The sequence below is a fragment of the Colletotrichum navitas genome (assembly GCF_030913465.1).
Source record: "Colletotrichum navitas strain CBS 125086 chromosome Unknown LY79scaffold_20, whole genome shotgun sequence".
In the NCBI taxonomy this organism is placed as follows: Eukaryota; Fungi; Ascomycota; class Sordariomycetes; order Glomerellales; family Glomerellaceae; genus Colletotrichum; species Colletotrichum navitas.
In genome coordinates this window covers 452213-479076 of record NW_026850566.1, presented here as the reverse complement: position 1 = coordinate 479076, position 26864 = coordinate 452213, and the positions used below count along the sequence as shown (strand labels likewise).

The 26864-nt window shown below is 52.9% G+C and overlaps 10 protein-coding genes across 10 annotated transcripts; 6 read left to right on the top strand and 4 right to left on the bottom strand.

The window, feature by feature from the left end:
* Window positions 1-231: 231 nt before the first annotated feature.
* On the bottom strand, window positions 232-2448 carry LY79DRAFT_512627 (SWIRM domain-containing protein; the record flags this gene model as incomplete). The annotated part of the gene is made up of 3 exons (XM_060554391.1): window positions 232-1641; window positions 1697-2259; window positions 2334-2448. 3 exons carry the CDS (start codon window positions 2446-2448, stop codon window positions 232-234), a joined length of 2088 nt encoding a protein of 695 aa, XP_060415650.1.
* A 731-nt stretch (window positions 2449-3179) lies between these two features.
* LY79DRAFT_512720 (electron transfer flavoprotein domain-containing protein) lies at window positions 3180-4295 on the top strand (the record flags this gene model as incomplete). The annotated part of the gene is made up of 2 exons (XM_060554407.1): window positions 3180-3473; window positions 3549-4295. 2 exons carry the CDS (start codon window positions 3180-3182, stop codon window positions 4293-4295), a joined length of 1041 nt encoding a protein of 346 aa, XP_060415649.1.
* A 93-nt stretch (window positions 4296-4388) lies between these two features.
* LY79DRAFT_512811 (uncharacterized protein) lies at window positions 4389-5991 on the bottom strand (the record flags this gene model as incomplete). The annotated part of the gene is made up of 3 exons (XM_060554417.1): window positions 4389-5210; window positions 5301-5726; window positions 5782-5991. 3 exons carry the CDS (start codon window positions 5989-5991, stop codon window positions 4389-4391), a joined length of 1458 nt encoding a protein of 485 aa, XP_060415648.1.
* Window positions 5992-7168: 1177 nt separating this feature from the next.
* LY79DRAFT_512613 (uncharacterized protein) lies at window positions 7169-9086 on the top strand (the record flags this gene model as incomplete). Its single annotated transcript, XM_060554388.1, has 3 exons — window positions 7169-7332; window positions 7424-7619; window positions 7677-9086. The coding sequence occupies 3 exons, from the start codon at window positions 7169-7171 to the stop codon at window positions 9084-9086; spliced, it is 1770 nt and encodes a 589-aa protein (XP_060415647.1).
* A 458-nt stretch (window positions 9087-9544) lies between these two features.
* On the bottom strand, window positions 9545-12885 carry LY79DRAFT_512591 (DNA mismatch repair protein MutL; the record flags this gene model as incomplete). Its single annotated transcript, XM_060554385.1, has 3 exons — window positions 9545-12597; window positions 12679-12775; window positions 12853-12885. 3 exons carry the CDS (start codon window positions 12883-12885, stop codon window positions 9545-9547), a joined length of 3183 nt encoding a protein of 1060 aa, XP_060415646.1.
* Window positions 12886-14150: 1265 nt separating this feature from the next.
* LY79DRAFT_157643 (uncharacterized protein) lies at window positions 14151-15027 on the top strand. The gene has a single exon (XM_060551117.1). It carries the CDS (start codon window positions 14404-14406, stop codon window positions 14935-14937), a length of 534 nt encoding a protein of 177 aa, XP_060415645.1. The 5' UTR covers window positions 14151-14403; the 3' UTR covers window positions 14938-15027.
* An 876-nt stretch (window positions 15028-15903) lies between these two features.
* LY79DRAFT_157597 (PGAP1-like protein-domain-containing protein) lies at window positions 15904-19932 on the top strand. Its single transcript, XM_060551115.1, has 2 exons — window positions 15904-16873; window positions 16939-19932. Exons 1-2 carry the CDS (start codon window positions 16058-16060, stop codon window positions 19783-19785), a joined length of 3663 nt encoding a protein of 1220 aa, XP_060415644.1. The 5' UTR covers window positions 15904-16057; the 3' UTR covers window positions 19786-19932.
* Window positions 19888-20352, top strand: LY79DRAFT_157618 (uncharacterized protein). Its single transcript, XM_060551116.1, has 2 exons — window positions 19888-19972; window positions 20062-20352. The coding sequence occupies exon 2, from the start codon at window positions 20079-20081 to the stop codon at window positions 20274-20276; it is 198 nt and encodes a 65-aa protein (XP_060415643.1). The 5' UTR covers window positions 19888-19972; window positions 20062-20078; the 3' UTR covers window positions 20277-20352.
* Window positions 20353-20803: 451 nt separating this feature from the next.
* LY79DRAFT_549817 (major facilitator superfamily transporter) lies at window positions 20804-23401 on the bottom strand. Its single transcript, XM_060557504.1, has 4 exons — window positions 22864-23401; window positions 21816-22771; window positions 21613-21746; window positions 20804-21547 (listed from the first exon to the last, which is right to left on the bottom strand). The coding sequence occupies exons 1-4, from the start codon at window positions 22951-22953 to the stop codon at window positions 21066-21068; spliced, it is 1662 nt and encodes a 553-aa protein (XP_060415642.1). The 5' UTR covers window positions 22954-23401; the 3' UTR covers window positions 20804-21065.
* A 1645-nt stretch (window positions 23402-25046) lies between these two features.
* On the top strand, window positions 25047-26599 carry LY79DRAFT_512812 (serine incorporator; the record flags this gene model as incomplete). The annotated part of the gene is made up of 3 exons (XM_060554418.1): window positions 25047-25097; window positions 25166-25245; window positions 25297-26599. The coding sequence occupies 3 exons, from the start codon at window positions 25047-25049 to the stop codon at window positions 26597-26599; spliced, it is 1434 nt and encodes a 477-aa protein (XP_060415641.1).
* Between the last annotated feature and the right edge of the window lie 265 nt (window positions 26600-26864).

The window sequence follows — 26864 nt, the reverse complement described above, 5'->3', positions numbered from 1 at the left end:
AAGTCGCCCAGCAGATTGGAACCCCTCCGACGCCCAAAATCACCCGGATTTGATGAACTCACCGCAATTATTCGTGCCGTTTCCTGGTCTCCGTCAACCTAAATCCCTTGGAAAGAAAAGACTCCTCCCCGTCTTCCGCACGTGCGGACACGCACAATGACAGACCCACTACAACTCGGCCTCGTCACTGTCATGACCCAAGATACCCCGGCGAGAAAAGAGACACCAAATTTAGGCCTCGAAGCTCTTGATCTGCCCTTCGCTGCTCAGTGGCTGCACCGCGCCGGGTCCAGGCGCCGCCTGGAATGTGAGATTGGCACCATCCGTCATCACATCTTGCGCCAGCTTCAGGCCTTGATCCCCGCCAGTCTCGACCGCCGTCTTCAGTGAATCCTGCACCTCTCGGACACGGCGCTTGAATGCAAGACGGTCTAGGAACAGTTGTTGCCGGCCGCGCTCGAGCTCTCTTCGCTCTGCCTGCAAGATGGCTTCCATCTCGTTGAAGTACTTTAATTTCAGCTCCAGCTTCTGCAACGTGAGGTTTGCTGCAGCAGAGACCAGCCGCGTCATTTCACGCTCCTCATGTGATACAAGGCCGGCAGCGCGAGCACCCATCGTGGCCATAGGAATAGTCGCCAAAGTCGTCGTTGTTGTCGTGGTCGTGGTCGTGGTCGTTACGTCTTGTCGGATATCAATATCCATAGAGTCACCATCCTTATCCTTGCCCTTGCCATTGGTGGTGGCCTGCTCCTCAGAGCTATCGCCCTCGAGTCTCCTACGAAGCTTGCGCTTTAGCTCCTCCGCTGACTTATTGGCTGCCGCAGCCGTACTAGCAGGGTCTGCGAGACCTGCGAGGAAGCCGACAACGGACATGACAGGGTTGTCCGCCTGACTGAAAGGCAGATGACCGCCCTGCTGTCCGAGCATCGCAAGGCCGGTTGGGGCATTCACGGCGAGGTCTGAATCCGCGTACTTGCCCTCAATATCCAGAGACAGGAACTGCAAGACGCACTCCTCGCGCGTTCGGGTGCCAACGTGGTCCGCAATCTCATTCCAATCGTCATCCATCCTCTCGATGCCCTCAAGTAGCCGTAGGATTTCAGCATCGCTCCAAGGCGCGTCGCGATCGAGAACAGTTGTATAGGTGGGATTCTCCATGCGGGTAAACTGGGCGCTGGTCTGGTTTCCGGGAAGATGGCCCTCGAGATAGCAGCTTGGGCAGACATCATACTTGGTCTTAGAGTTGGGATCGGCCTGCGAGCTGTGATAATATAACCTGGTGCAGTCGATGCCGCAGGTGTGGCAGTTGACCTTGACAATGGGCGTCTTCGTGGCCTCTTCAACACCCGAGATACCATTAGTCACAGGTATTTCGCCATTAGTCTTAGGCTCCGTTTTGTTGAGCTTCGTTCCCTTGGCGCTTGCCTCGTAAATGTTCCGGCTGACTTCCAAGTTGAGATCGCCCTTGGCAGTAGGAGTTGCTGTACCCTTCTTTTCGGTGTCTGCGTTTGGCTTCCCAGTCGAAACAACAGCATCGGGAGATGGTTGCCAGGGCTGGAGACCACGGGGTGTGTCGCAGATGATCTTGAAGTGGCCAGTGAAGGGGGGGCCAACGTGTGAAGGTCGTTGCTCCGCGTCGACCTGCAATAACGTTAGTTCATGCTATAAAGTGCGCGTATATCATGCAAATATGTACCTGATAGTTGATCAATCCCCATTGCTCAAGGAAGGAGTGAACGCGCATAATGGCGCAAACATCTCCAGCTAAGTTCCGCCGGCAGGCCGTGACAGTAAGGTATTCCACGGGGTTCAATCTATAAGTATTGATCATGAAGTCGCGGTAGTCCTTGTAGACGGCAGGAGTCTTGCTGCGATTGCGACTGTTGAAGAACTCGGACATAGCCTTGCGCTCAATGTCGTTGATGGTGTTCATGTCAAACCAGGTGCTGTAGCTCGGCAGGACTATGGCGTGCGTTTGCGAGATGAGATGCTCCCGAGCTGCGGATTCAAGGGTCTCCTTTGTCTTAGAATCTTGCCCGTCAACATCATTGCCGGTAGCAGCGTCATCGCCATCCTTCGCCACAGCCTGGCCATCTTTTGTTTCGTCGCGAGCACCACCCATTTCTTCGTCCTGGGTAGCCTCAGGCACGGGCCCATCGGGGGCATCTAGGGGGTTGTCAGACGCGACACCTGGTGCAGGTGTTGCGCTGTCCTGCTTGATATCGGGTTCGGCGATAGGGCCCTCGGTCATCTGAACGTCTATAACAAGACCATTAGATGGCGTCCGAAGCCGTGGCAATGACATTGCTATTCAGAACGACGCTGTCACATACCTTCAGCTGCGTCACCTGCCGCGGACGCAATAGGTTGCAGAGGCGGTTGCGAAAGGATTGGGTTGCTGCCAGGAGAGGCGGCGTTGGAGATTCCGTAGTTCGATTGGTCTTCCATAGTGATTTCTGGTAAAAGAAACTCAGGAGCAAGCGAACATCAAGATGGACGAAAAGTCGCGAAGATGCTCGACACCGCGTCGCGCAGAATGGGGTGCAAATCGCACGAATGAATCAACCTACGGCATACAACTATTGGAATTGGTTGATGGATGATGGAGCCCACAGGTGTTGCCCCTCCAAAGCGCGTGGTTTCGATGAACGTTGACGAGTTCGGGTGGTTATGGAGTCGCGTCAGACCTGGAGAAATTTTGGCGCGATGCTTTGGAGGGAACTGCTCCAAGGGGCGACTCTCTGAAAGTTAGCCACGTTCAATGCGCACCTCTCGCTGTACACGGCAGGAAGCGGCAAGCGGAGCGCTCTGACCAGTCAATCACGTGATATTCAAAGAGTCACGTGGAGGCACCGCAGTTGATGGGATTCCAGCTCGGTCACCCAGTGCTCCTTCCTCAGGCCAAATGAGCAATCGACGTGATTCAGCTTGCACTAGGTGCACCCCGGGGTTCAACTTATCAGCAACACTGATATTGATGACGGCACTTTTGGCAGCTGGATTGCTTCATGCGAACTCGGCGTAGTAACCTCGGGCCGTGTCCAACCGCTCCTCTACAACTTGCAGTCCTGCACATCACTCATCTAGAGCCTCTCAGTTCACGCCGAGGCTCGTCAATTGCCCCTCCCCGCCGATTACGATCTACATAGTACGTTTCGAATTTGCTTGCGCAAGCGACGATGCTCTTTCTTGCTCGAAGAGCCGCTGCCAGTGGGGCTGCTGCGGCGTCAAGTGGGCTTTTGGGGTTCCGATCTAGGTCGACAAGACATTTGCTTTCCACCCTCGCGATTCTGGAGCAGAGAGAGGGAAAGCTGAATCATGGATCTTTGAGCGCCATCACTGCTGCGAAGAAATTGGGTGGCCCCATCCATGGCTTCGTGGCGGGAAGCAACATCAAGGGCGTTGCCGATGAGGCGGCCAAGGTTGAGGGTGTTGAGAAGATCATTGCGGTTGAAAACGCCGCTTATGACAAGGTCGGCATTACCCATTGAAAGAAAGAGAAGAAGAGCACAACAAAAATAGGCTACTAACACAAATCTCATGTTTAGGGCCTGCCCGAGAACTACGCGCCGCTCTTGGTTGAGAACATCAAGAAGGGCGGATACACCCACATAATCGCCGGACACACTGCCTTTGGCAAGAACCTGATGCCTCGCGTTGCCGCCCTTCTGGATTCCCAGCAAATCTCCGACATTACCTCCATCGAGAACGAGAATACATTCGTCCGTCCCATTTATGCTGGTAACGCCATCGCAACCGTTGAATCCTCCGATGCTATCAAGATTGTCACGATTCGCGGTACAGCCTTCTCTGCCGCAGAAGTCGCCAGCGGCTCGGCTGCAGTCGAGGACGGCGTTGACCCTAAGTCTCAGTCCACTACTGAGTGGGTGTCGGAGGACCTCGCCAAGTCTGACAGGCCGGACCTCTCAACTGCTAGCAAGGTTGTGTCTGGCGGCAGAGGTCTCAAGTCCAAGGAGGAGTTTGACAAGGTCATGCTTCCCCTTGCCGACTCTCTAGGTGCTGCTGTTGGTGCTTCAAGAGCTGCTGTCGATAGTGGCTACGCCGACAACAGCCTTCAAGTTGGCCAGACTGGCAAGGTCGTTGCGCCTCAGCTGTACTTGGCCGTCGGCATCTCCGGTGCTATCCAACACTTGGCGGGTATGAAGGATAGCAAAGTTATTGCAGCTATCAACAAAGATGCGGACGCTCCAATTTTTCAAGTGGCGGATGTGGGACTGGTTGGCGATCTGTTTGACAAGGTACCCGAGTTGACTGAGAAGATTAAGCAGCAATGATTTTGTAATGTACAGAAATGGGATAATTTTCTTCTTTGCAAGTGGCTGATTGGTTTTTCCTCGAACCTGATTTACACTACTTGGCGTGGCTGTTTATGATAGAACCTCGAGCATGGCCTTCGTTGACGTAAACTTCTCCCGCTTCTTGCCTGCGGCTCGACCCTTTTCCTTCTCTGCGTCGTCTATTGTATGCCAATCGTCCCATCCAATCCTTTTAGATGCAGACTCGCCAATCTCCGCCCGGACGCCCTCCCAGCCAGCAGCGGGTTTTGCATTGACTTGAGGGAGAAATTGCAAGCCAGAAAGCCAGTCCTGCACAATCGAGTCGCCTGTCTCAAAGGCGTCCTGCATTGTTGAAGCAATGACGCCGGTTGGGCCTCGTTTTACCCACCCGGCGCAGTATATACCATTAGCTACTCCTGACTGGATCGAGTCAGAGACTTCAGCTTGATCTATGCTGAGAACCCTGCCGCGGCCGTCGTTCATGACAACGCCTCGCCGATCGTCGAACGCCACACCGGCTTCCTTGAACCCTGGCAAGGGTACGGACTTGTAACCGATAGACCGGAAGACTAAGTCCGAAGGCAATCTCAGTGTTTCCCCGGTAAGGCGTGCTTGAGCACCAGGGTCGAACTTGTGAGACAATTCGGTCCGCTCGAAGACTGTGCTCCCAACATCAGAAGGGACCATTTCGCTGGCCCGGAACTCAATAGGGCTTAAGCAAAAGTCAAGCGACCATGACTTGTCAACGTCGTCTGGGAGGGCCGCGGATCCCTTGACGACTACCTCCATCAAGCGCCTCGCTGCTCTGGGTAGCGACTTGATGTCTGGTGGGACCAGGGTTCTGTCCACGGGATGAAAGGCAGTGCTTTGGATTTTCATCAGCTCTCTGACCTCTTTGATGCTGAAGGCGGCCTGAACAAAGCGTCAGCTAGAGTTCTCTGCCATCGTCAAGCTCTCCATCACACTCGCCTGCATTAGTCCACGTCTTCCAACAATACGGACCCGTTTGACACGAGAGGTCGCAAGTTGAGCCAGGGCCTGTTCCGTGATGTCAGTTCGTCGTAGAATGTCAATATCTTCGAGGAGCATCCTGGCGACGTCCAGAGCCACGTTGCCCTGGCCTATGATGACGGCTTCCTCGCCTTTCGAAAGATCCGGTGCCAGTCCGGCGTATTCTGGAAGCCCGTTGTACCAACCGACAAACTGGCGGGCCGAATACACGCCATGGAGGTCAGACTCTCCAGGTATGCCGAGAGTTCGGTCTTTGGCAGCCCCGTATGCCAGCAACACGGCATCGTAGTTGCGCAATAGTGTGGGAAATGGAACAGTACAGCTGTCATGGTGAAGGCCGGAGTCGCCTATGGATACATTACCCATAAAGGAAAAGGCGGGCGAGCTCGCAACTTCCTCAAACTTTTCTTGGCAATTCTGGCCTCTGTCAGTGGCGCGCGCATGTTGCAGTTGGCATTGTAAGAGGTCCAACCTTGACCTCGGGATGGTCCGGGGCGACTCCGAACCGAACGAGGCCGAAAGGCACGGGCAGCCCCTCGTACATGTCGACCCTGGTTTGCGGGAGTTGTGACATAACGCGGTAAGAGGCATAGAAGCCGGCGGGTCCGGAACCAACGACAGCCAGGCGGAACGGGGTGTCAGATCCACGTGTCTGCCTCGCTGCAGGAGTAGTTGTACTCATCGGACGCAAGCCGGGGCCGCTGGCGCCCACCGGAGGCCGAACATGGCTACATACAGGACCCGACCGATACCGGGCTCGGAATAGCAGCATGATAATGATGGTAATTGGCAAAGGGCCGGGATCCAAAAACTCGGCCGCCCAATCAATCTTTGGTTGAAGACCACTTGCAAGCGATAGCACTTGGTGATGTGACTTGTTGGACGGAATAGGATGATGGGGGCGAAGCCTAATCTGGGAGGAAAGGACGATAAGAAAATGAGTGGTAGACAATTGGTGTCAAAATGAATGCGTCTTGGTGAAAGCTGTCGGATAAAACCCCCGGAGTTCGGACATGTGGCGGCGGGCGGGACTGGCAGTGGTATAATGTTGGTGGATGTCTCAATATCGGTGCAGAAGCTGCACAACCAGAGGAGTCAGCATGCTACATATGCAAACTAGGGTAAAACATAATCAGAGCCGAGAAATTACGCAGTAACTATCCGTAACAAAAGATCGGCTCGTCCCTTGCGATTGCCGCGATTAAACCACCGGGTCGGACAGGAGTTGTTGCAAACAAAGTTGATTCCAACCGAATTTTGTCTGACATGGAGGCCTGGTTCAAGCGTTGAACACTTTGCCAATCCCAGCCTAGTGCCCGGGGGTTCGGTGGATATCCCGTCTTACCTCCCGCGCTATGGTTCCTTGGCCAGTGAGAGGTTGACAACTTTCAGCGCTGCAGCCAAGTCCAAGTTCTAATACATTACGTTACTGTAGCAACCTGTGTGTGTGACCAAACAGCTTGATGATGGTGATGCGTTGCACCATAGGTATCGAGCTTGAGGCATCTGTCCGGCTTGCCTTGACCCGCTTTGACTTGATTGTGCCTGGTTTTGGTCTTGGACTGTAATGTTCTACTCTTAAACTATCTCATCTCGCCGTTCCCACTACTATTATCTAGCTGTGCATCCTCCTTCATCAACGTTGCCCATCCATCACAAGGCAAAGGCTTATAGAGCCAGAGAGAGGGAGAGAAAGAGAGATAGAGAGAGAGAGAGACTGAGTCCCGACCGCATCGGATTCGGCCCGGTTACTCGCTGAGCTGGTGTCACTCCAGCCAGGCCACTTCTACCTGAGTCCACTCGCGCATTCCCGACACTTTACCCTCTTCGACTAGCAAGACAACAAGAGGGCCGCGACAATGGCTCACCCGCCGTATCTCTACAATGTTGTGAGCCATGACCGCGACGCCCGCTTTCCCGAGCCCAAGTTTGACCCCAAGGCCGTGACTCGAGCGAGCTGGGAACCGAAACCACGCATACCGAAGCCTGAAGGGCCTCTCATTGTCTTCAATCGCCATCCCGAGTGAGTTCATCTCGTTTGGAGTCCATCGTCCTGCCTTCAGTGTATCCGTCGGAACCTTCAAAAGGAGTGCTGACTGACCATGGCATTTTAGTGCACACTTGGTGCTTTCTCATCGATCCAACAACTATGTCTCTCTCAGTCCAAGGATGAAGAGTTGGATCAAGTCCATTCGGCTTGTTCAGCTGGGCTTGAGAGTCGTCGAACTCATCGGAGCCGCTGGGCTCCTTGCTCTGCTCATTTTGCTGACCAACGTCGAAACCCTCGCCAGCTGGGTCATGCGTATTACGGTTTGTTCTTCACATCTGCCATGTCTTCTTCACGCTACAGAGCTGACAACCTCAAAGCCGGGTGTCGCTACAGTGCACTGCCTGTATGCCGTCTATCACTTACAGAGACCTGCCGTTGGTCGTAGCCCGGCCTCCTCCACCGCTTACCAGCTGTTCGCCTGCATCTCGGATCTGGGCATTATGCCCTTATACGCATACGGTGCTCTTAATGCTCACAGCAGTAGCGCTGCGTGGAAGACGCGGCTTGCCGACCAAAGCCTGCTAGACTATTTCGTCCCTGCTATCTTTTATACATTCATCGGTGCTGGGAGCTTGCACCTCATTTCCCTATGCATCTCAATTTGGCTTGGCTTTATGTTCCGCAGGATTTCCCAGATGCCTCCAGACATGAATCCCCTGGAAGACCATCTCACAACCCGCGCCAAGCACAAGAAAAACAAATCCAGCGTTGCGACATCTGTAAGCGGCGATAGCGAGAAGCGAATGTCAACCCCCCTCGAGGACCGGCGCCGATCAGGTGCCCCATATGAGGATGTATCTCGACCTCCAAGTATCCCCTTCCAGCGCACACGAGCCGGCTCCGACGTATCCAGCTTCACCCGCGACTCCCTCGCCGACTTGCCCGGCCGCCAATACCAGATCACCCCGAGTAATTCTCCACGCAACTCGGCAGCAGGCATCAGCGAGTATGCGCGTATGTCCGCACCTCGCTCCTCGTACCGTGGTTCCTATACTGAAGTCCCGCTTCACGAAACGAATGCCCAGTCGTCCCGATCGCCTATCTTGTCCGATGCGATGCTGACGTCTGAGGGCGACGGCCGCAACGCCGGAAAATTTACAGAAACCTGGTTCGCAACGGACTCGCTTATTTCACGCACACAAAAACGGAATCGTGCTATGGATGCTGCACTCGTCGCGGAGCAGAAGAAAAGGAATAACAAGGCATACGAGGCGCTCGACCAATCCTACGCCGCAGACAACTCTGACTCGGAGCGTGACGAGAATGACCTCGTCGGCAGCGACTTCGAGAACGACGTCGGAAACATATCTCACCCAAACCCACTGGCATCCAACCCTCACGCCACTCCGCCAAGAACCAAGACGCCGTATTACTCTCTGAAAGATACCTCATTGTCGGAGGTGAACCTCAATTCGGAAAGGGCTAGCGGCACGTTTGATATTGCCGACGAGAGGCCTTCCTCGCTCGCCCCTAGTGCTTGGCCACGAAACCGCGATAGCTCCATCCAGCCCGAGTCCGATTTCTATTCGAAGCCCTACGGCGAGCTGAAGCCTGCTACACCGCCCGTCATGATCGGAAGCAACCGACAGGTGTCATCTGGCAACGACTTCGAGAAGAACCAGTACTCTTCAGCCTATGGACGACGCAATGTGAGCAGTAAGGTTGCCGAAGAAGGCCTTGCAGTGCCAAATGGCGGCTACTCGCGCTATAATGTGATGGAGGGATAGTTGGTCAAAAATGACGCTGGCAACGAATGGAAGCGAATGGTGCAGATCGCGGTATCTTGTTTCGGAGTGCATATGGAATTTTAATGGCTCATTCACGACGCCAACATCGATTATGATTGTATGGTAAGACAGCTTCGTCAGGACAGCAAGGAGAAAACAGGTCCTATTGATACCTGGTGCGGGCCACTGTGTTACGAACGACGTGATGTAAATTAGAGGCTTGCTGGAATTCAGTGGGTTGGAGCCGATATCGACTCAAACAGCCCGTGTCTCTTGACCGCTCCCAATCTCTTAGCTTGCAGATATGCAACGAACATCGACATTTCTGGCTACTGCAAAACGCCTGCCTCAGTTTCTGCTTGTATTAATGACCACGAACTACATCTTACGAGAGCCTGGTCAAGTCCCTTCGAGCGGCGACACCTCGAAATGATTACATCGCAAAACGTAGCTGCTGCTCAACTCTGAGCGTACTTAGCCCAGTTGACCCGAGGCTCGGCTTCTTTCCACCCCTTATCGTCCCAGGGACCAAGCCCGCTCAAGTGTCTCATTGTTGGTCGCCCATGCGGACAGTTCCAAGGCTTGTCCAGCTCACCCATGTGGCGAATGAGTTTCTCCATTTGTTTCTGTGCCAAAGCTTTTCCGATCATAACACTGCTGCGGCACGCTCTCATGGCGAACATGGAGCGCACCTTGGATGGCCGCGGGACAGACGAGCGGGCCTCGGTTAAGTGGTGGTCACCAAGCAGAGAGATGAGTTCTTCGAGGTCGGACAGCGTGAAGGTCGTTTCACGGCTCAGGGGGAGAGCGAGAAGCTTGCACCTAGACCCTACCGCCTGATTGCCTGAGCTGTCTACACTAACCTTGAACCCGTTGACGTCCAAGGCTGGAATATTCTCCATGACTATCTCCTCCTCCAAGGCCGTGAGCTCTAGTTGTTTTGGGTGCACTAAACGTTGTGACTGGACGACCGTCGTCGACTGCAGCCTCTCAAAGTTATATTTTTCGTCTGACGCATGTTGGTCAATGATAAACAACTCATCGTCCCCCGAGGGATCTCTCTCCCCGTCTCTCGTCGCGTTACGGACAGCAATGATAAATCCTAAATTGAACTGGCCGACAATAGTCATTTTGGCAAAATCTGATTTCGATATGATCAGGGACAAAACTTCTTCAGCATCGTCTGCCTCGATACCGCAGGCCATTGTAGAGCGGCTCCGCGGCGGGGTGGCGCGTTCTAGCTCTGCTTTCCATACATGGATGCGAGACTGCAGGCCTGCTGCATCGGTCTTCAAGTCTTGGTTATGCTGTAGAGTGGCGTCCTTTCGTTTGATACCCCCCTTGAGAATGTTTGACCTGTGATCTGCGTATTTGGCTTGTTTGGACAAATCTTGCTTTTCACCATTGTCCGTTGTTGACACTACCGCCAATCCATTGCTGGGCTCAGGCGACTCAACACCTGAATTGGCAGTCGGACTTGAGAGCTCATCGAGGACTCCAGAAGTTGCTGGGACTTTCTCGACAGTAGCATCGTCCATCAACTCGTCCAGGGGTGAACCATTCGGCCGATTGTCCTGGTTAGACCCTTCATTATCCGAGTCGGCATCTATACTAAAATCGGCTTGCGTTGATAATTTGACACTTTCTTGACTTTTCTTTCCGTGCCGAACCGAGTGGTCCGCTGAAAACATCTGGGATAGGCGCGAGCCAAAAGAGGAATTCGCTGTCGCAGAAATTGTCAATGGTTTGAATGCAGTCGTCTTTGATGCCAGCCCTGGCAAAGGCGATATCTCTGACCTAACTCTGGTTCTCTTAGGCGTGGTCTCAATAGAGCTTGTAACCGTGCTTTCGCCAATGGTTACTGTCGCAACCTCCGGAGCTGACCGCTTAGGTAGCCGAGGGACTGGTGTAGGTGCAAGATGCCCATCTCGTGGCGTTCGAAGCGGTGTTATGGCCGGAATTTGAGCTTGTTCTTTACGTTCGGTCCTAGCACTAAGCCGCAAGCTATTGATGGGGGACATAGCTGTGCCATCATTGTCGACGGCTTCGGCAAGTCGAGCGTTGAAGTCAAGGACTTGCTGAGGTGTCTTGGTAGTAACAGCGCGAGCTTCAGGTTGGGTCGTCGGAGACCCAGGAGTGTCCCCAGCTGCTTCGTTTTCCAAACCAGACACGTCGGATGAGAGCAGCGCCGGCGGGTTCTTTATGCTTGTTTCATTCGCAGGAGAAACCCTAGAATGAGATCGTGTCTCTCGTTCCTCGCGTTCTACGTTTTTATCGTTTGTTGTTCGCCCAACCCACCGGCTGATCAAGCTCTGTGACTGGATGTCTGCAGGTGTAAGCTTCCTGATTTTCGAGGTACGAGTCCTCTTTCTTGGCTTATCACAAGGGAAAGGTTGGTCATCGTCCTCGCTGCCGTAGTCGGAGCTGAAACCATCATCAGGAGTTGAGCTTGCTGCCGGTTTCCGGCCTCCCTTCTCGTTGTCGGGAATGTCGTTCTGAGCAACAGCCACGATCCTGCTTGGCTGAGCCCTTTGCGTTGACTGCTGGGCGGCCGGAACAGGGTAGTCCTGAGACTGGAAAAGAGATGCTAAAGCCTCCTTCAGAGACTCTAACATGCGGTTCTGGTCGTGCAACATAATGGTGCGCTTATCCGGGCTAACGTTGACGTCGTACAAGTGGGTGTCAAGTTGAATGTCTGCAAATATGAAAGGGGACTGCGACGCGTTGTAGGCTCTGTAAACTTCGTTGAAGACCTTGGCAAACTGAGGCAGCCCGCAAGGTCTGCCATTGACGAAGAACATTTGTCGATCAGGTGTCTGACGACCTTCCCCGTGGGCCGGCCGACTCACGTAGCCCTGGACGCGCACCTCGGTAGAGACCTGATTGTCCTTAACAGCTGACTTCAAGGCAGGCCCACTAGTAGGCTCGAACTCGAGCGCCAGGTCGAGAGGGACCAAAACAGTCATTGTTTTAGCACCGAAAATGTTTACAAGGTTCTCGCGCGTAGTGGGATTGCCCTTTGTAGAAAAGAGGACGATACGCTTGCCCTTTGTGGGCTGTTGCGACACGGAGAATTTGACACCTGTCTGGATACAGGCATATTGGTTCAAGAGCGCGATGACTTTGTTCCATTCCCGCTTGATATTGCGCTGCAGCTCGCGGCGGCGCACGGGAAGGTTGTGGAAGAGATTCTCGACAATGACGTTGGTGCCTTTCTGGGCGGCAACAACATGCGTCTCTTTGAGCTTTCCCGAGGACTCGAAGTCAAGCTTGGTGCCTTTTGGGACATCCTTGTCCATGCATGTAACAATGCTGAACTGCGACAGGGCAGACAAAGACGACAGGGCTTCCCCACGGAAACCAAATGTTTCAAGGGTACTGAGGTCGGAGTAGGTTGAGAGCTTGGAGGTGTAATGCTTCAGGGCTACATTCGCGTAGTTGTCAGGAGATATGCCTGAGCCATTGTCCTGGACTTCAATGGAGTCTAGCCCCTGGTTCTTGAAGCGCACATCTAGGGGAGGTGAATACACAAACCAGAATTAGAAAGGTAACGGCAGGGGGGTTTGGATGGGTGAGCATTGAATGGCCGTACCTATGCTAGAAGCGCCGGCGTCAATGCTGTTCTCTACTAATTCCTTAACGACGGAGCAGAGATCGACGATGACTTGGCCGGACTGAATTTGGTGGACCTTCAAGGGGTAAGACAATGTCAGTACGATCAACGAGGGCTTTCCGTAAGGCATGAGATGCCAGGGGTAATGCTCACTGTGCGGTCCTCTATGGGTTTGATTGTGGGCATTTTTACGAAGCTTGGGAATTGATGTCCAGTGCTGCATCACTTGTATGACGCCCAGGCTACTGTCCTGTCACAGGCAAGATCGATTAGTATCGAACAGAAGACGTCTCTTCCATAAACCTCGCATTCATGAACTAAACAACTCAGGGGAGAGCAGGAGTGTCGAGGTAAAGTAATGGTGAGTGTCGAGAACGACACCTTGATGATCACCACGTCAGACGCGTGGAAGGTAGACGTGATGTTACGCGTAAAGTAATAGTCCGGCAATTCTTAGTGGTTTCATGGACGGCATGGAAATAACAGCTGTAGGACTCATCTAGAGCCAGCTGGTAACAGCTGGTCCTTATGTCAGATAGAACAGCAACAGTAACAACAATAACAACAAGAATCCGGTTCAACCCTTCCAGACGCGATTAGGTAAGGGGATATACGAATACTTGTAGTGTCCGTACACGTATGACACAGCCAAGCCGTCATCTCTAACGTCTCTACGCTCTTCTCGTGTGCGAAAATGCTTGAATGTTGGGGGGCACCACTCGGCCAATCTGTTCCCATGGACTCAGCTGCAAGCGCCTGAGAAGCAACGCCTCGAAAACCGATGTCCACCTAGGCCGGCATTCTCTGCAGAAGACAACACGAGAAATTGAGAGTCCATGAATGGCCAAACCTAGCAACTTCACGTTAATTTTGCTATGACCAAGACATCAGCGCCTGTCATATGGGCAAAGTCGCACACTGGTGCAGTACCGACTGCCCCATTGGACCATCTTGTTATACTGTGGCCGACATGCCTCACTCCTTGCTTGGGAGGCGTCGATAAGTAGCGTAATCGTCAACCGATGAATCGCTGCCCTTGTCGTCCCTTGCAGCCGATAAGGTAAAGTCAAAAAGCCTTTCCATACCCGATATTCCAACGTGTCGCTTGTTGCAATTAGGCTGCTTTCTTTCGCAAAACCCATCGACCTTTGAGGGTCTACATACGACACAGAGCAACCAAGGGCTATTAGGGGATGAGTTCATGAACAGAGACGAAAGCCACAAGGACGGTAATTAAGCCACACATGTCCTAGCAATTGCGTCTCTGTAACATGCCACGGCATAGATCCTGGAGGCATGAACATACCCAGACACGGGCATTGCGCGGACATGGACATTGGCATCGGCATGGGTGTGGATCTGTAATGGTAGGGTTATCTGGCGACGGTCCACTCTGGAGTTAGCCCCTAGAGCCCTGGCTGGGCGCGGCCGATAGGGTGGCCAGCTTACATGCAATGATGCCGTGGCTGGTCGGCCTTTGTCGTCTTGCAGTGTCGTGCAGATGGAAACATTTGAAAATGTTAGTCTGGGACGGGGACACTCGGCTGGAAATGACCACTAGTAAGTTTCTCTGGTCATGCAATCCAGAAAGCATAGTAGCTTGCCGTATTATCACATTTCTGTGGCAAACCAGGCGGTTTCGGAGCCCTAGTAGCATCGCAACTGCGCAAGACTTGCGCTAATGATTTCAATCTGATTACTGGAATGCATGTTATTGAAGAGGCTGAATCTCGGTCTTGTATTCGATTTGGCTTCGGAGCAGAGAACATTCTTCTGCGGCCCATGGAAAATCAATGCATGACAGTAGCATCGAAATCGGCCGCCAGAGTACGGCCCAACCAATTTATGAGAAAGAGGGGTCAAAACCAAAGTTGCAAATGTGAGAATCGGGGGTTGGGATACAAGGGTTGGCAGATGGAAGAGGAGGATAAACAAAACAAAACAAAACAAAACAAAACAGCCGTCATCATTCGTACGGACGGGCAAGAGGGCGACCGTGAATTGACCGACACAGACGACACGACGTTTGCTGGAGAAACAAAAAGAAAATGTTTCACGTCATGTTGGGAAGGGGGGGAGGCGGCCATGGGCGGTTGCGAGAACCAGGGATGCCTGGCTAGCTCGGAGAATATATCAATGAGAAGAGTGAAAAACAAGGCAAAGGGGATGAAGTATGTACTATGTATGGCGTGTAGCTGCGCTAACTTACCTATCTCAAAGATATACCTAGGTAGGTAGGTAGCTGCCGAAGTCTCCCACTTTCTTTCTCTGCATGGGTCGAGTCCAGGTGCTTCGGGCAGTTGACAGAAAGCATTTGCCGCCAGAGCTGTTTTCGCCCTCCCGCCCCCTCGTTTTCAAATCTCTTTCTTTCTTTCTTTTGCGGAATCTTGTGTTCTCTGTCACGGTTTAAAATGCACTCTACAGAGAAGCTCTCACTGAAAGTACAGAGGACCTGCTTAGACCACCCAACATACCTAGCTGCCTAGGTAGATATATATCTAGGGAAAAAGCCCTGAGTTGACCGACCCGAGGGAGGGGAGTGCTTCCACGTGCCCTGCGTTGAGAAAAAAGCATATCGTCCAACGCCATGTTGCGTACAAGTAAGTACGTATATGGAGGCCTACCAACCAACTGCCATGCGACTCGACGCGCCGAAGCCATGGATACGTGACGTGTACTTGGTCCAGCAGCAGAAATTAGACGTGCACCAAAGTAGCTCAAAAGTGTCTCAGTATCAAGGCTGTCGCTGCTGGAACAACTGCAGCAATTGCTTCAGTGCAAATGCGCGTGTCGAGCCATGGTTCAGTACAATGTATTTTGCCTAGGTCAAGTACTCCAAAGATACCTTGGTATACTTTGGGCTTGCTGTCTTGGCAGCATCAAATTCACCTCATAAGGCGAATCTAACTTGCACTTGACACACACCTTATCTGAGCGTGGCCTACCTAACCTATCTTGCATTGGGAGCTGACATTGCCGCAAGAGCACTAACACCAGCAACCAGGTACAATGTCAGTACTTTAGGGCCAGTGACTGTAGCGATAGCCTAGCCTCGACAGCACCCACTAGCAGCATATCTACCTACCTACAGGTAGGTAGCCTGCTGCCACAACCATCACTTCGCCCAAAGAGAGCACGTTCTTTTTCCTTCTTTCTTTCGTCCATTCCTCCCGTTAACGTCTGTCCCTCCTTTGTCGTCGTCGTCGCCGCCATCGCCGTCCCTTGTCGCTCCCTAGGTTTTCTCTGCCGGTTCCCTACTCTCCTGGCAGCCTAGAGCTAAGCTATCCCTCTCTCGAGGCTCGATATACCGAACGAACGCTTCCTTTCCGTGAGAGACTCGAGCGAGCCCTCTCTACCCATGAAGAGGCGCTCGTCGGGTTCGACCGACGACAGCGACGAACCTCCTCACCCCGACCCTCCTGCCATCCGACCCCAATACCACTACCAATATCAACACGGCCAACCCTCCCCAGGCTGCAATTTTGCATCACCACCACCACCACCATCACCACTATCTCGCGTCCCCAAGCAGTCTGTTATCGTCGCCGCAGTTGCTGTCGCCTCGAGGCCTTCGTCGGCAAGGAGTAGACGCTCAAATAACCCCAATTGGAAGCTTGAACATGGCCCGAATGCGAATGGATCACCCGAGAACCATTCCTTGACTGCGTCTTCCTTGCCACCCCCCCTCTCGTCTTTTTCCTTGACTGCGCCATCGCCTACTTATCGAAACGACCACCGCCAACTCCCAAATCATACACACTCCCAAGCTCCTGGCGCTGAACGCCAGACCCACCAGGAAGACGTCGTCAGTCTGTCAAACGCCCAAGACGACGACGACGACGTCAACGACGGCGACAACTCCTCTCGAGACGACCCGATGGCAACGACTTCCGAGAAGATGCCCGACGTACGCTTCGCAGGTCGCCGCTCCCGTTCTCGCAGCCCTTGGTCCATCACCATTTTCGCTTTGGCTGTCACCGTTCTTGGCATCACCCTGCTCTGCGCCATCTTGAACTCGTCTTGGACTCGCCAGATCGACGCAAAGGGATGCCGCATGTCCTACATGCGGCCCTCTTACATTCGTCTGCACGACTTCGACACCGAACACACTCGCTTTGCCACGAAGTACTCACTGTACCTATACCGTGAGCAAGGCGTTGACGACGAAAGAAAGGTGCCCATCCCCCCTCCCCAAAAATCCACTTCCCCTTAGCTAGACGGGCCGCTAATTGTTTGCAGTTGAGAGGCATCCCTGTACTCTTCATTCCAGGCAATGCTGGAAGCTACAAACAGGTTCGGCCGATAGCAGCTGAAGCTGCGAATTACTACCACGAATCTCTCCAACACGATGAAATTGCCGCGGCCACCGGCACTCGGAGCCTTGACTTTTTCACCGTTGACTTTAACGAAGACATCACCGCCTTTCATGGACAGACAATGTTGGACCAGGCAGAGTACTTGAACGAGGCCATCAGGTACATTCTGTCCCTGTACATGGACCCGCGCATGTCTGCGCGTGACCATGGTCTACCGGATCCCACCTCTGTTCTCGTTCTTGGTCACTCGATGGGTGGCATCGTTGCGCGCACAATGCTCATTATGCCAAACTACCAGTCCAACTCGATCAACACCATCATCACCATGTCTGCTCCCCACTCGCGTCCTCCTGTGACCTTTGACGGGCAGATCGTGAAGATATATGACGATATCAACGACTATTGGCGTCATGCCTACTCTCAAAAGTGGGCCAATAACAACCCGTTGTGGCACGTTACTCTTGTCTCGATTGCTGGGGGCGGCTTAGACACCGTGGTCCCATCCGACTATGCTAGCGTCGAGTCGATAATCCCCGAGACGCATGGTTTCACTGTCTTTACCACTGGCATACCTGGCGTCTGGACTAGTATGGACCATCAGGCCATTCTTTGGTGCGACCAATTCCGCAAAGTCGTTGCTCGGGCCATGTACGACGTCGTCGATGTCCACAGATCTTCGCAAACTAAGCCGAGGGCAGAGAGAATGAGAGTCTTCAAGAAATGGTTCCTTACTGGCATGGAATCCATTGCGGAAAAAACTCTACCTTCAGAAGGACCAAGCACGCTTCTTACTCTCGAGGACAATTCCAACGCGATCATGGCGCAGGGCGAACGCCTAGTTCTGCGGCAGCTTGGGCGCGAACCGAAACCACGTGCTCATTTGCTTCCTGTGCCCCCTCAGGGATCTCCAGAAAGCAAACGATTTACTCTTCTGAGTGACACGGCTCTAGATAAACCAGGAGAACACGGAAAGTTGGAGGTCTTGTTTTGCAGTGTTTTCCCGCTACAGCCCGGCCAAGCGACAACCTTGTTTTCAATGAACATGGATCTCTCAGGAGACAGTACTGGGTCGACCAGGTTAGCATGCAAGAACGCTGCGCCCGACGTCATCTTGCTACCTCCTTCGACGGAATCTCGTCATGAGCCGTTTTCTCTGGACAACGAGCCGGTAACGAGGCCATTCTCGTATCTCCAGTTCGACACCGAAGACATCTCCGATCACCAGTTTGTGGCCATCGTGGATAAAGCTATCAAACCAACTCGAAGCTTTGTGGTGGCCGAGTTTAGCGACTACTCTCAGTCTCACAGACGGCGAAATATCAGCCTACGCCGACTCCTCGCGTTCGGGATGACATTGAGCCTCCCATCAAACCGTTCCATGGTTGCGGAAATCAATATTCCCACCCTCCAATCCAGCCTTCTCGCTTACAGCTTGGAGATGGGCAACCAAGCGTGCGGCCCTACTTCAGGGCTCTTCTCCCCCATGATTCGGCAGCACCTGGCTCAGCCATACGAGTCCAAGTTTTTTGTCAATGCGAGGCATGCCAGCATCAGCATGCATGGCGTAGCCCCCTTTGTTCCGCCTCCCCTGAGGCATAAGGGGCATGACGAGCAGGGCCTTAGTCTTCAGTTCTGGACCGACCCGACATGCGAATCCGCTATCCAAGTCAAACTGACGGTTGACGTATTAGGCAGTCTGGGTAAGCTGTACATGCGCTATCGAACTGTATTCGCAGCTTTCCCACTGCTCGTGGTGACCCTTGTGCTTCGCAAACAGTTTCGTGTATACGACACCACTGGCACGTTCATCTCTTTTTCTGAGAGCCTCGACCTCTGCTTGCGGCAGTCACTGCCTCTTATGCTTCTTTCTTTGACGTTTCTCTCCTTGTCAATGACAGGATCCTGGTCGTCGGGGCCGGGTGTGTTTTGGCACTGGCGTAACACAACGTCAACTGCGGCTGCTTTTCACAGCAACGACCTTCTTACCGGCACTCAAGATCCTTTTTTCTGGTTTCTGACCCCCCTTATCGGAGTTGTCTGCATCGGTGTATGCGCAGTCCTTCACTATGTTACCCTGGCTTTGACCCAGCTCCTCGGAATCGTCTACTCGCGGTTGGCTCTTCGATCCTACGGCCAGGCGAGAGACGAGCGCCGGCGAGCGCAGCTACCGGCTTTTGTCGCTTCGTCACCCCGCCGGCGCATGGTCACCACAGCGGTCCTTCTGTTCCTGGTGTCCACCTTTATCCCTTACCAATTCGCTTACTTGGTAGCATGCCTCGTCCAGCTCTTTACTGCTGTCCGCGCACTCCGGATTGCCTCGGAGCTCAAGTCCGGGCCGACCTTCGCCTTTTACCATTATGCTCACTCAATCTTGCTTCTCATGCTTTGGGTCCTTCCTATAAACCTGCCGATACTGGCCGTGTGGATCCGCAACCTCGCCGTCCACTGGCTTACACCGTTCTCCTCGCATCACAATGCACTCTCCATTATGCCCTTCATCCTTCTTGTGGAGAACCTGACGACGGGCAAGATGGTGCCTAGAGTGAGTGGAAGGATGAGGCACCTCACCAGCGTGCTTTTGTTTGGCACTGCCATCTACGCTGCAATTTATGGTGTCTCGTATGCCTACATGCTACACTATCTTGTCAACTTCATAGCTGCATGGTTAGTTGTGGTCCACTCGACAAATGATAATTGGCCCCTCGCCGGCTTCAGTTCGATATTCGAAAACAGTCACGTCGAAGATCGCAAGCGTGGCAAGACGCCATAACGGCAAAGCTAACACTCGGCTATTTTCTAAAACTGCCATGTTATTGGCAATGGCAGTTCGGTCAAAGAGACCTTCAGCTTCCTAAAAGCGGACTTTCAATTCAACTACCCCACGATGTATATACGACAAATGCCCGGCTCGCCAGGCCTTACTTTTAATACGGGTTCGTAACGTAGAAGATCCGAGAGCCTTCATTTCTTTTGATATAGACGGTCTCAACTATGTGTAACCAACCTCAAGCAGGCCTTTGTCTTGACTTCAGAGTGGATATATGAGGCCTTCGACCACAACACATGGGCGTTGGCATAATGTTTTCAGTTATCATTATTTGTTATTCTGCATCTTGCATTGGCTGGAGTTTGAACGGTTCGTGCGTTTTGGCTGGAGGCACCGAAACGCGTTTTTTCCCCTTTCTTTTTTCTTCTTTGCCATGGAACTTCGGAATCGTCTCCAGGCTCTTTCTTAGTCTTCCCCATTTGGCCTCGGCCTGAGGAAGTACAGCGTTACAACAAGGCGTCATCCCGGATGTTTCTGTGGGAAGGATTACGGGCTAGAAAGGATGAGCTTCTTTTCGCTCGATATTTTATATAATGTCATGACGGGCTTTCTTTTTGGGGTTTGGATCCCGTCCCTGAGTCTAATTTAGTAGCGGCCCTGAGGAAGCTTTACATTCTCTACACACGAAAGGGGAGGAGGCCTGCTCTGATCTAGAGCGCACGCCAGGGCACAGCAGTGGAAGAGCAAGTTATACCTTGCGTAAGGAGACGCACTGAGTTGCAGGTGGCGGCAATTGCCCATCACAGATACTCGATCTAGAATGCTAGATCAATTCTGCTGCTACTGTTGAGATTATGCGAATGTAACTGTGGCCTATCATGTGCTGAAGAAGTCACAATTTGTTCTGTGAAGTGCCTGATCTGGTCACTTGTTTAAACCCTCAGCCACGGAAACAGCACCTTGAGAGTCATAGTCATAGTGGGGAGGTGGGAGAAGGCCTTGGGAGAAACAACCGGAATAACTCCTATTGAACTGTGTGATGAATGGTGCGATAATGCATGCCAGCGAGGCAACCCACAACGCCGATCCTCTATCCCTTGTCCTCAGTCGCCGCATTGTAAGGTCTAGAATGGCGAACCGCTATCCGATGCCTATGCATCCTTGGTTTCTTGACATGCACAAGCTCTTGGGGCTCGCAAAAAGCAGCATCACATCTCTATTATGCAGCTGTATTGCATCTTCCCTACTTATCATGTTTCCAACATCTGTCTTTGATGAGACCTTCAGTCATCCTGTTCAGCCTTGCTCTTTTCTTCCTTGGCCCATTTAAGTCGCTGGTGGTAGATAACCCATAGCGTAAGGATCAGACCAACGGAGCATGCCCCGAGTGTCATCAGGTACGCTGCGCGATAGCATTCAAGCCCTTCGTGACAAACACGCTCGCCTTCCGGCCCCAAAACACTATGCTTGTCGTAGATCTTTCCATAGAAAATGTTGAACACGTTACCCGAGACAACAGGTGATAGCGTCATCAAACCCCAGTTTTGGCTGAGCCCGTGGATTCCGAACGTTTCGGCTACGATGGAGGGGAATACTCCAAAAAGGAAGCCGTACGCAATGCCAGAAAGACCAGAGACCAATCCAAGCAAGTGAGGGTTAATGACGTGGAGAGCCAGAATTTGAGCTACGAAGAAGACGGCACTGGATGCTACAAGGCACCAGACTCGACTGCCGTTGAGCCGCTTGATCAAGTCCGAGCCGACGCCTTGGTGATTCAAATCAGCTAGTGCTTCATGAGAGTTTGGTAACTACGGGTGGTGATGATCATACCGCTAAGGAGTCTGCCAGCAAAACTGCATACTGACAAGATGGATACGTGCATCTGCTGCCTTGTGATGAGATACGCCTCATCTACAGACTCGTCCCAATGGCGCCAAAGGGCTTTAACGTCGTTCCCAATGTTGCTAGAGGCGAACGTCAACTTCAGTCTATGGATAGGCCTATAGATAGTATTGCGAGATTTCGAGACTTACTTGATGGTCATCAGGCCGATACCAGTGAGGGTTCCCATGATAATGAACAACTGCCAAAAATCGATCTCACGCAGAAGTGCCCAACCACGAATATCTATTCGATGAGAACGATCCAGATCAACACTACTCTGCACAAAGATATCACCGGGCATAGAGGAGGAGCTCGACACCAGCGAGGACGTCTCGTTGGGCTCATAATCATCGGCATCGATGTCTTCGATTTGCGCCTCATCAGCCTCGAGAGACGGCGCAGACGGTTCGTGTTCTGGCTGGACTGGCTCGTAGTGGGTGGTGGCAGTAGCAGTATTGGCAACTTTTAGCGACGTACCAGGTTCAATCAGGGAGGCGCTGTGTCCATGACCAGTGCGATTGGGTTTGGCCTCTTCCGAGGACGTACGACGAAGCTGCTGCGAGCCAGATAGGACATCATCGGTGGGCACGCTGTGATAATTGGCATGGGGCCAGACACGCAAGAAAAAGAAGCCGAGGAAAGTCAGCCCGCAGGTTCCAAAAGAGAGCAGAGCCAGAAAGGCACTTGTGTTTCCTGGGAAAAAGATTGTTCCAAAGGTCGAGAAAAAAAAGGCACTCAAGCCAAAAGCTGCCAGAGGAAATGCCGTTGCGGTGCCCCGGTGATGCGGCCAGTTCAAAGCAGATGTCTTCACGGCCGCTGCAAAGGCCAGACAGCCACCGAGGCCACTCAGATATGAAAAGAAACAGAGGAGCGGCACCGGCGCAGCGGCGCGATCGTAAGCGATATGGAAAGGGAAGTATCCAAGAGCGAGCAAGATGGAGCCGAGGATAACTGCAAGGCGAGGGCCTTTGTGGTCAACGAGTATGCCGACGGGAACGCCTAACGAATACATTCCCAAATTGGCGGAGAGGCCAATGACGTTTGTTTCGGTCGAGGAAAGCTTAAGTCGCTCAGCGAATTGAGGCGCCCATGCTGAGTAAACGTACTGAATGCAAGCGGCATGTTAGCAATAAGTTTGAATACAGATTTCATGGCAGATGCTGTGGGAAGGGAAACGATCCAGTCGCGCCAACTCACGTTGGTACCGCACGCCAGAGAGATGACGGTAGCTGCGACACTGGCGACCAGGCGCGCGCGATGCAGTTGTTTCTCTCGTTGATTTGCCATGGTTCCTATGGCCCCGGGAATCGACGTAAAAATGCAGTCTCTCAAGATATCATGCTTCGAGTTTCGGGGAGGAGCACAACGGCAATCGGTGGTCGGCGGCTGACAACAGCGAAGATCGGGGACCAGCAGCGATGACGGCGATGATTTGGAGCCTTTGCGTAGAGTTGGCGTGAATGTGCGGTATGGTTGGTTTAGTGTACTATCGGAGGCGCCGAGTTCATAGCTATACGGATGAAGCCAACAATACGCAACATAAAAAACAGGCGCCGCAAGGAGGATTCGAGATTTGGTATGTGTAGCAGGATAGAAGGAAGATGCGGCGGATTGGTATTTGGGGAGAAAGAGGAGGGGCAAGAGCGGAGGCGGTTGAGGGCTCCGGGAAGCTTTGCGGACAGGAAACGATACGGGGAACAATGCCGGATCCCTTATCTTTGGGATCGGAAATCACGAAACCCTTTCGTAGTGCAGATACCTATCTACTAGGTAATCACCTCCCTGCCTTTGCCGATGGCATGCCCCCTCCTTGGTCGGAGCTGCGGTACAGGAAGTTCACTGCCGAAAAGGTTAACCGGCTGCGTAACGAGTACCGATGGTGGTGCAAATATTACATATTATATACGTAAAGAGCTTAGTACCCGGTACATTGAAGTGGGCTTGGGTTATCTTGGCTCGACGCCGTGCAGCGTACTGCGCAAGGTCACCAGCGCATGTGTCAACTAGATGGGGCTCCCTCCTCCAGTGCCCCTTCCAGCCCCTGCTTTTGATCCCCATGCGTTGCCGTTCTCGCCGCCTGACAGCTGACAGGCGTGAAACCTCTCTGTGCATGTCCCGACGTATCAAATACGACACCAGCCAGTCGAGCACCACCCACTCACTAGTTAGTCCGTCTCAACATGCCTTTGTGCAGCTAGCTGTGTATAAACCAGCCCCGCTGTTAGTTCTTCATCTGTATAGGGCTGGTTCGTGCGATACGTAGCGATGGCTCAGTCATTTGACCTCATTCCTAGGCATCATACACGGAGCAGCGGAGGGTTGTGGAGTAGTCGGACTGCACCTTGAAGAACAGGAAAATGTAACAATTCACTGCGAGCAATACTTCCCAAAGTTTAGTCAGGGTCTGTGATCCACAGCGGCTTGGCGCTTATCGACGAAATGCCCATCGACCATTCTACGAAATTCACGGCTGTGGCTTCGCAAACTTCTAGAATTGAGCCTTCTTACTTACACTTTGTACATTCGAGTAAGGGAGGACTGATAACATAGCGCGATGCTGATTTGTACCTTGCACAATCAGTGCGACTGAAGATGTGGATTCAACTGATAACGGTTTTCGAACCAGGCAAAACGCCTTGAGATGCAGTTTCCAAGACACGTGTAGAGGCCGAAACGCTGGAGCAAAGGGTAGAGAGGAAGCCCGCTGCTATGACCGGGCAACATTGGGCAAAACAGAAGCCTTGCCTACTGATGAGAGTGTGGCACGGGTTGCGTTGGTATCTGGAGATTCAACGTCTTAGCACGTTACGGTGTCTTGCGGACGGATTGGCATGAGCTAGATGTGCTTCGTCCGGGCGTTGGAATGGAATGAGAAATACTGAGCTTGTGCGCAGTTCCACTCAGGTCTTCGCGATAAGCGGGTTTAGCAGGGAAGGTGATGGATGATGTGCCAAATCGGAAGGTGGTTGTACGGCTGTGTGTCTGTTCAAGATGTTGGGAATCGGTGCATCTTTGCATCTGTGCATCGGTGCCGATGGCGGAGGTTGGCCGACTTCGGCAGAGAGGTTCTGGAAACTAGGGTGGGATCCGGTAAGGAAGTCGTGAGTGTCACAATCCCCGGCTCATTGGGGTGGCTCGGGAGTAGGGGGGGTACGTAATCTCACGTGCACCCTGAGCCTCCATCGCCCAAGCCACCCCATTTCTCTAGTTGTTGAGTCGGCTTTCAGACTGCGCAAGTGCAAGGCTTCCGATTCCAGCCTCGAATCACGACAGTTGTTACAATACGACAGACACCACCAAAACCACCGTTCCCATCAATCCTTTACGACTCCTCCGCACCCTCCTGTACATCGTGCACGACCGGTCGCGCTTCTGGCACCATGGGTGCGTTGCTGTCTTTACCGTTGATGGCGGTACCGAGTATGGGCACGGTATGTTGCATCACTTCTGGCACATGGCTTCCATCGCGATAAGATCATCGCCAGCTAACACCATAAAGGCCATAGGCTTTGCTGCCAGTTGCTGCGGTGCAGCAACATGCTCAGCTGTATGCAGCGCCTGTGGAAAATGCGGCAACAGGTGCGTTTATCGGTGTTACGCGAATCGTGCTGGTCCTAACAATGCCCGCAGTGTCGCCACCCGCATCGGATACGCCCTCATACTCCTCGTTAACTCGATCCTGTCTTGGATAATGCTTACTCCGTGGGCTATCAAGAAGCTCGAACATCTCATGCTCGATTACGTCAAGATTGACTGCCCCAACGGTCAGTGTTACGGTTGGATGGCGGTCCACCGCTTCAACTTTGCCCTTGGCCTCTTCCATCTCATCTTTGCCGGCCTCCTTTTCGGTGTTACATCTTCCAAGAATCCACGCGCCGCCATTCAAAATGGTTACTGGGGCCCCAAAGTCATTGTTTGGCTCGCCTTTGTTGTCCTTTCTTTCCTGATCCCCGACGAGTTCTTCCAGTTTTACGGCGCCTACATCGCTCGCTTTGGGGGGATGTTGTTCCTCATCCTCGGCCTCATCCTGCTTGTTGATCTCGCACACAATTGGGCCGAATACTGCCTCGAACAAATCGAGGATACCGACTCCAAGGTCTGGCGGACAGTGCTCATTGGCTCGACTTTGGGCATGTACCTTGCCTCGCTTGCCATGACCATTGTCCAGTATATATTCTTCGCTGGGTCCGGCTGCTCCATGAACCAGGCGGCCATCACCGTCAACCTCTTGCTCTGGATTGCCATTTCATTCATTTCGGTTCACCCCACAGTTCAGGAGTACAATCCCAAGGCTGGCTTGGCCCAGGGCGCCATGGTCGCCGTTTACTGCACTTACTTAACCATGTCTGCCGTCTCGATGGAGCCAGACGACAAACAGTGCAACCCACTGGTGCGTGCGCAAGGCACTCGGACGACTTCTGTTGTTATTGGTGCTGTTGTCACAATGCTTACCATTGCGTACACCACCACGAGGGCTGCTACCCAGAGTCTTGGACTCGGCTCCTCCGGCGGCATCCGTCTTCCCGAGGAGGACGAACATGACCTTGTCACCCAGCAGCCCAATGGCCACAAGCAGATGCGAGCCGAGGCCTTGCGTCGCGCAGTCGAAGAGGGCAGCTTGCCGGCGGACGCCCTTTTGTCTGATGACGAGAGCGAGGCCGGCGGCAGTCATACTCACGGCGATGACGAGCGCGCAAGGACCCAATACAACTACACTGTGTTTCACGTCATTTTCTTCCTAGCAACGACATGGATCGCAACCCTGCTGACCCAAAGCTACGACGACCAGAATGCTGATGGTAACTTTGCCCCTGTTGGCCGGTCCTATTGGGCTAGTTGGGTTAAGATTGTCAGCGCCTGGGTCTGCTATGCCATGTACGCTTGGACATTGGTGGCTCCGGTCATTCTCCCTGACCGCTTCGACTTTTCATGAATACTCTTGCTGTTACATCATTGAGTCTTTTGTTCTTCCATGGCAGGTTGGAGTTCTTCTGGGGGTCTATTTGGGAGCATAGTTTGCAGTAGAAGCCTTCTCTGCGCATGGATCATATTTGATTTTGACCTCAACCGAGCCATGTATCATTTGAGACCGTTTAAACGTACTGCGTTGGAGGGGACGGCTGTTACGGAACTACGCATCCGTGTACAACACTAGTATCGCGCATGTTTACGTGTTGTAAAATAAGACAACGAGGCAT

Excerpts from the sequence above, each read along its gene's own strand:
- LY79DRAFT_157643 (XM_060551117.1), top strand. The coding sequence starts at position 14,404 with ATGCATGTTATTGAAGAGGCTGAATCTCGGTCTTGTATTCGATTTGGC.
- LY79DRAFT_157597 (XM_060551115.1), top strand. The coding sequence starts at position 16,058 with ATGAAGAGGCGCTCGTCGGGTTCGACCGACGACAGCGACGAACCTCCT. Across the intron at positions 16,874-16,938 it reads GCGTTGACGACGAAAGAAAG|TTGAGAGGCATCCCTGTACT; the intron begins GTGCCCATCCCC and ends AATTGTTTGCAG.
- LY79DRAFT_157618 (XM_060551116.1), top strand. The coding sequence starts at position 20,079 with ATGGGCGTTGGCATAATGTTTTCAGTTATCATTATTTGTTATTCTGCA.
- LY79DRAFT_549817 (XM_060557504.1), bottom strand. The coding sequence starts at position 22,953 with ATGGCAAATCAACGAGAGAAACAACTGCATCGCGCGCGCCTGGTCGCC. Across the intron at positions 21,747-21,815 it reads ATCGGCCTGATGACCATCAA|CAACATTGGGAACGACGTTA; the intron begins GTAAGTCTCGAA and ends GTTCGCCTCTAG. Across the intron at positions 21,548-21,612 it reads TGCTGGCAGACTCCTTAGCG|GCGTCGGCTCGGACTTGATC; the intron begins GTATGATCATCA and ends TGAATCACCAAG.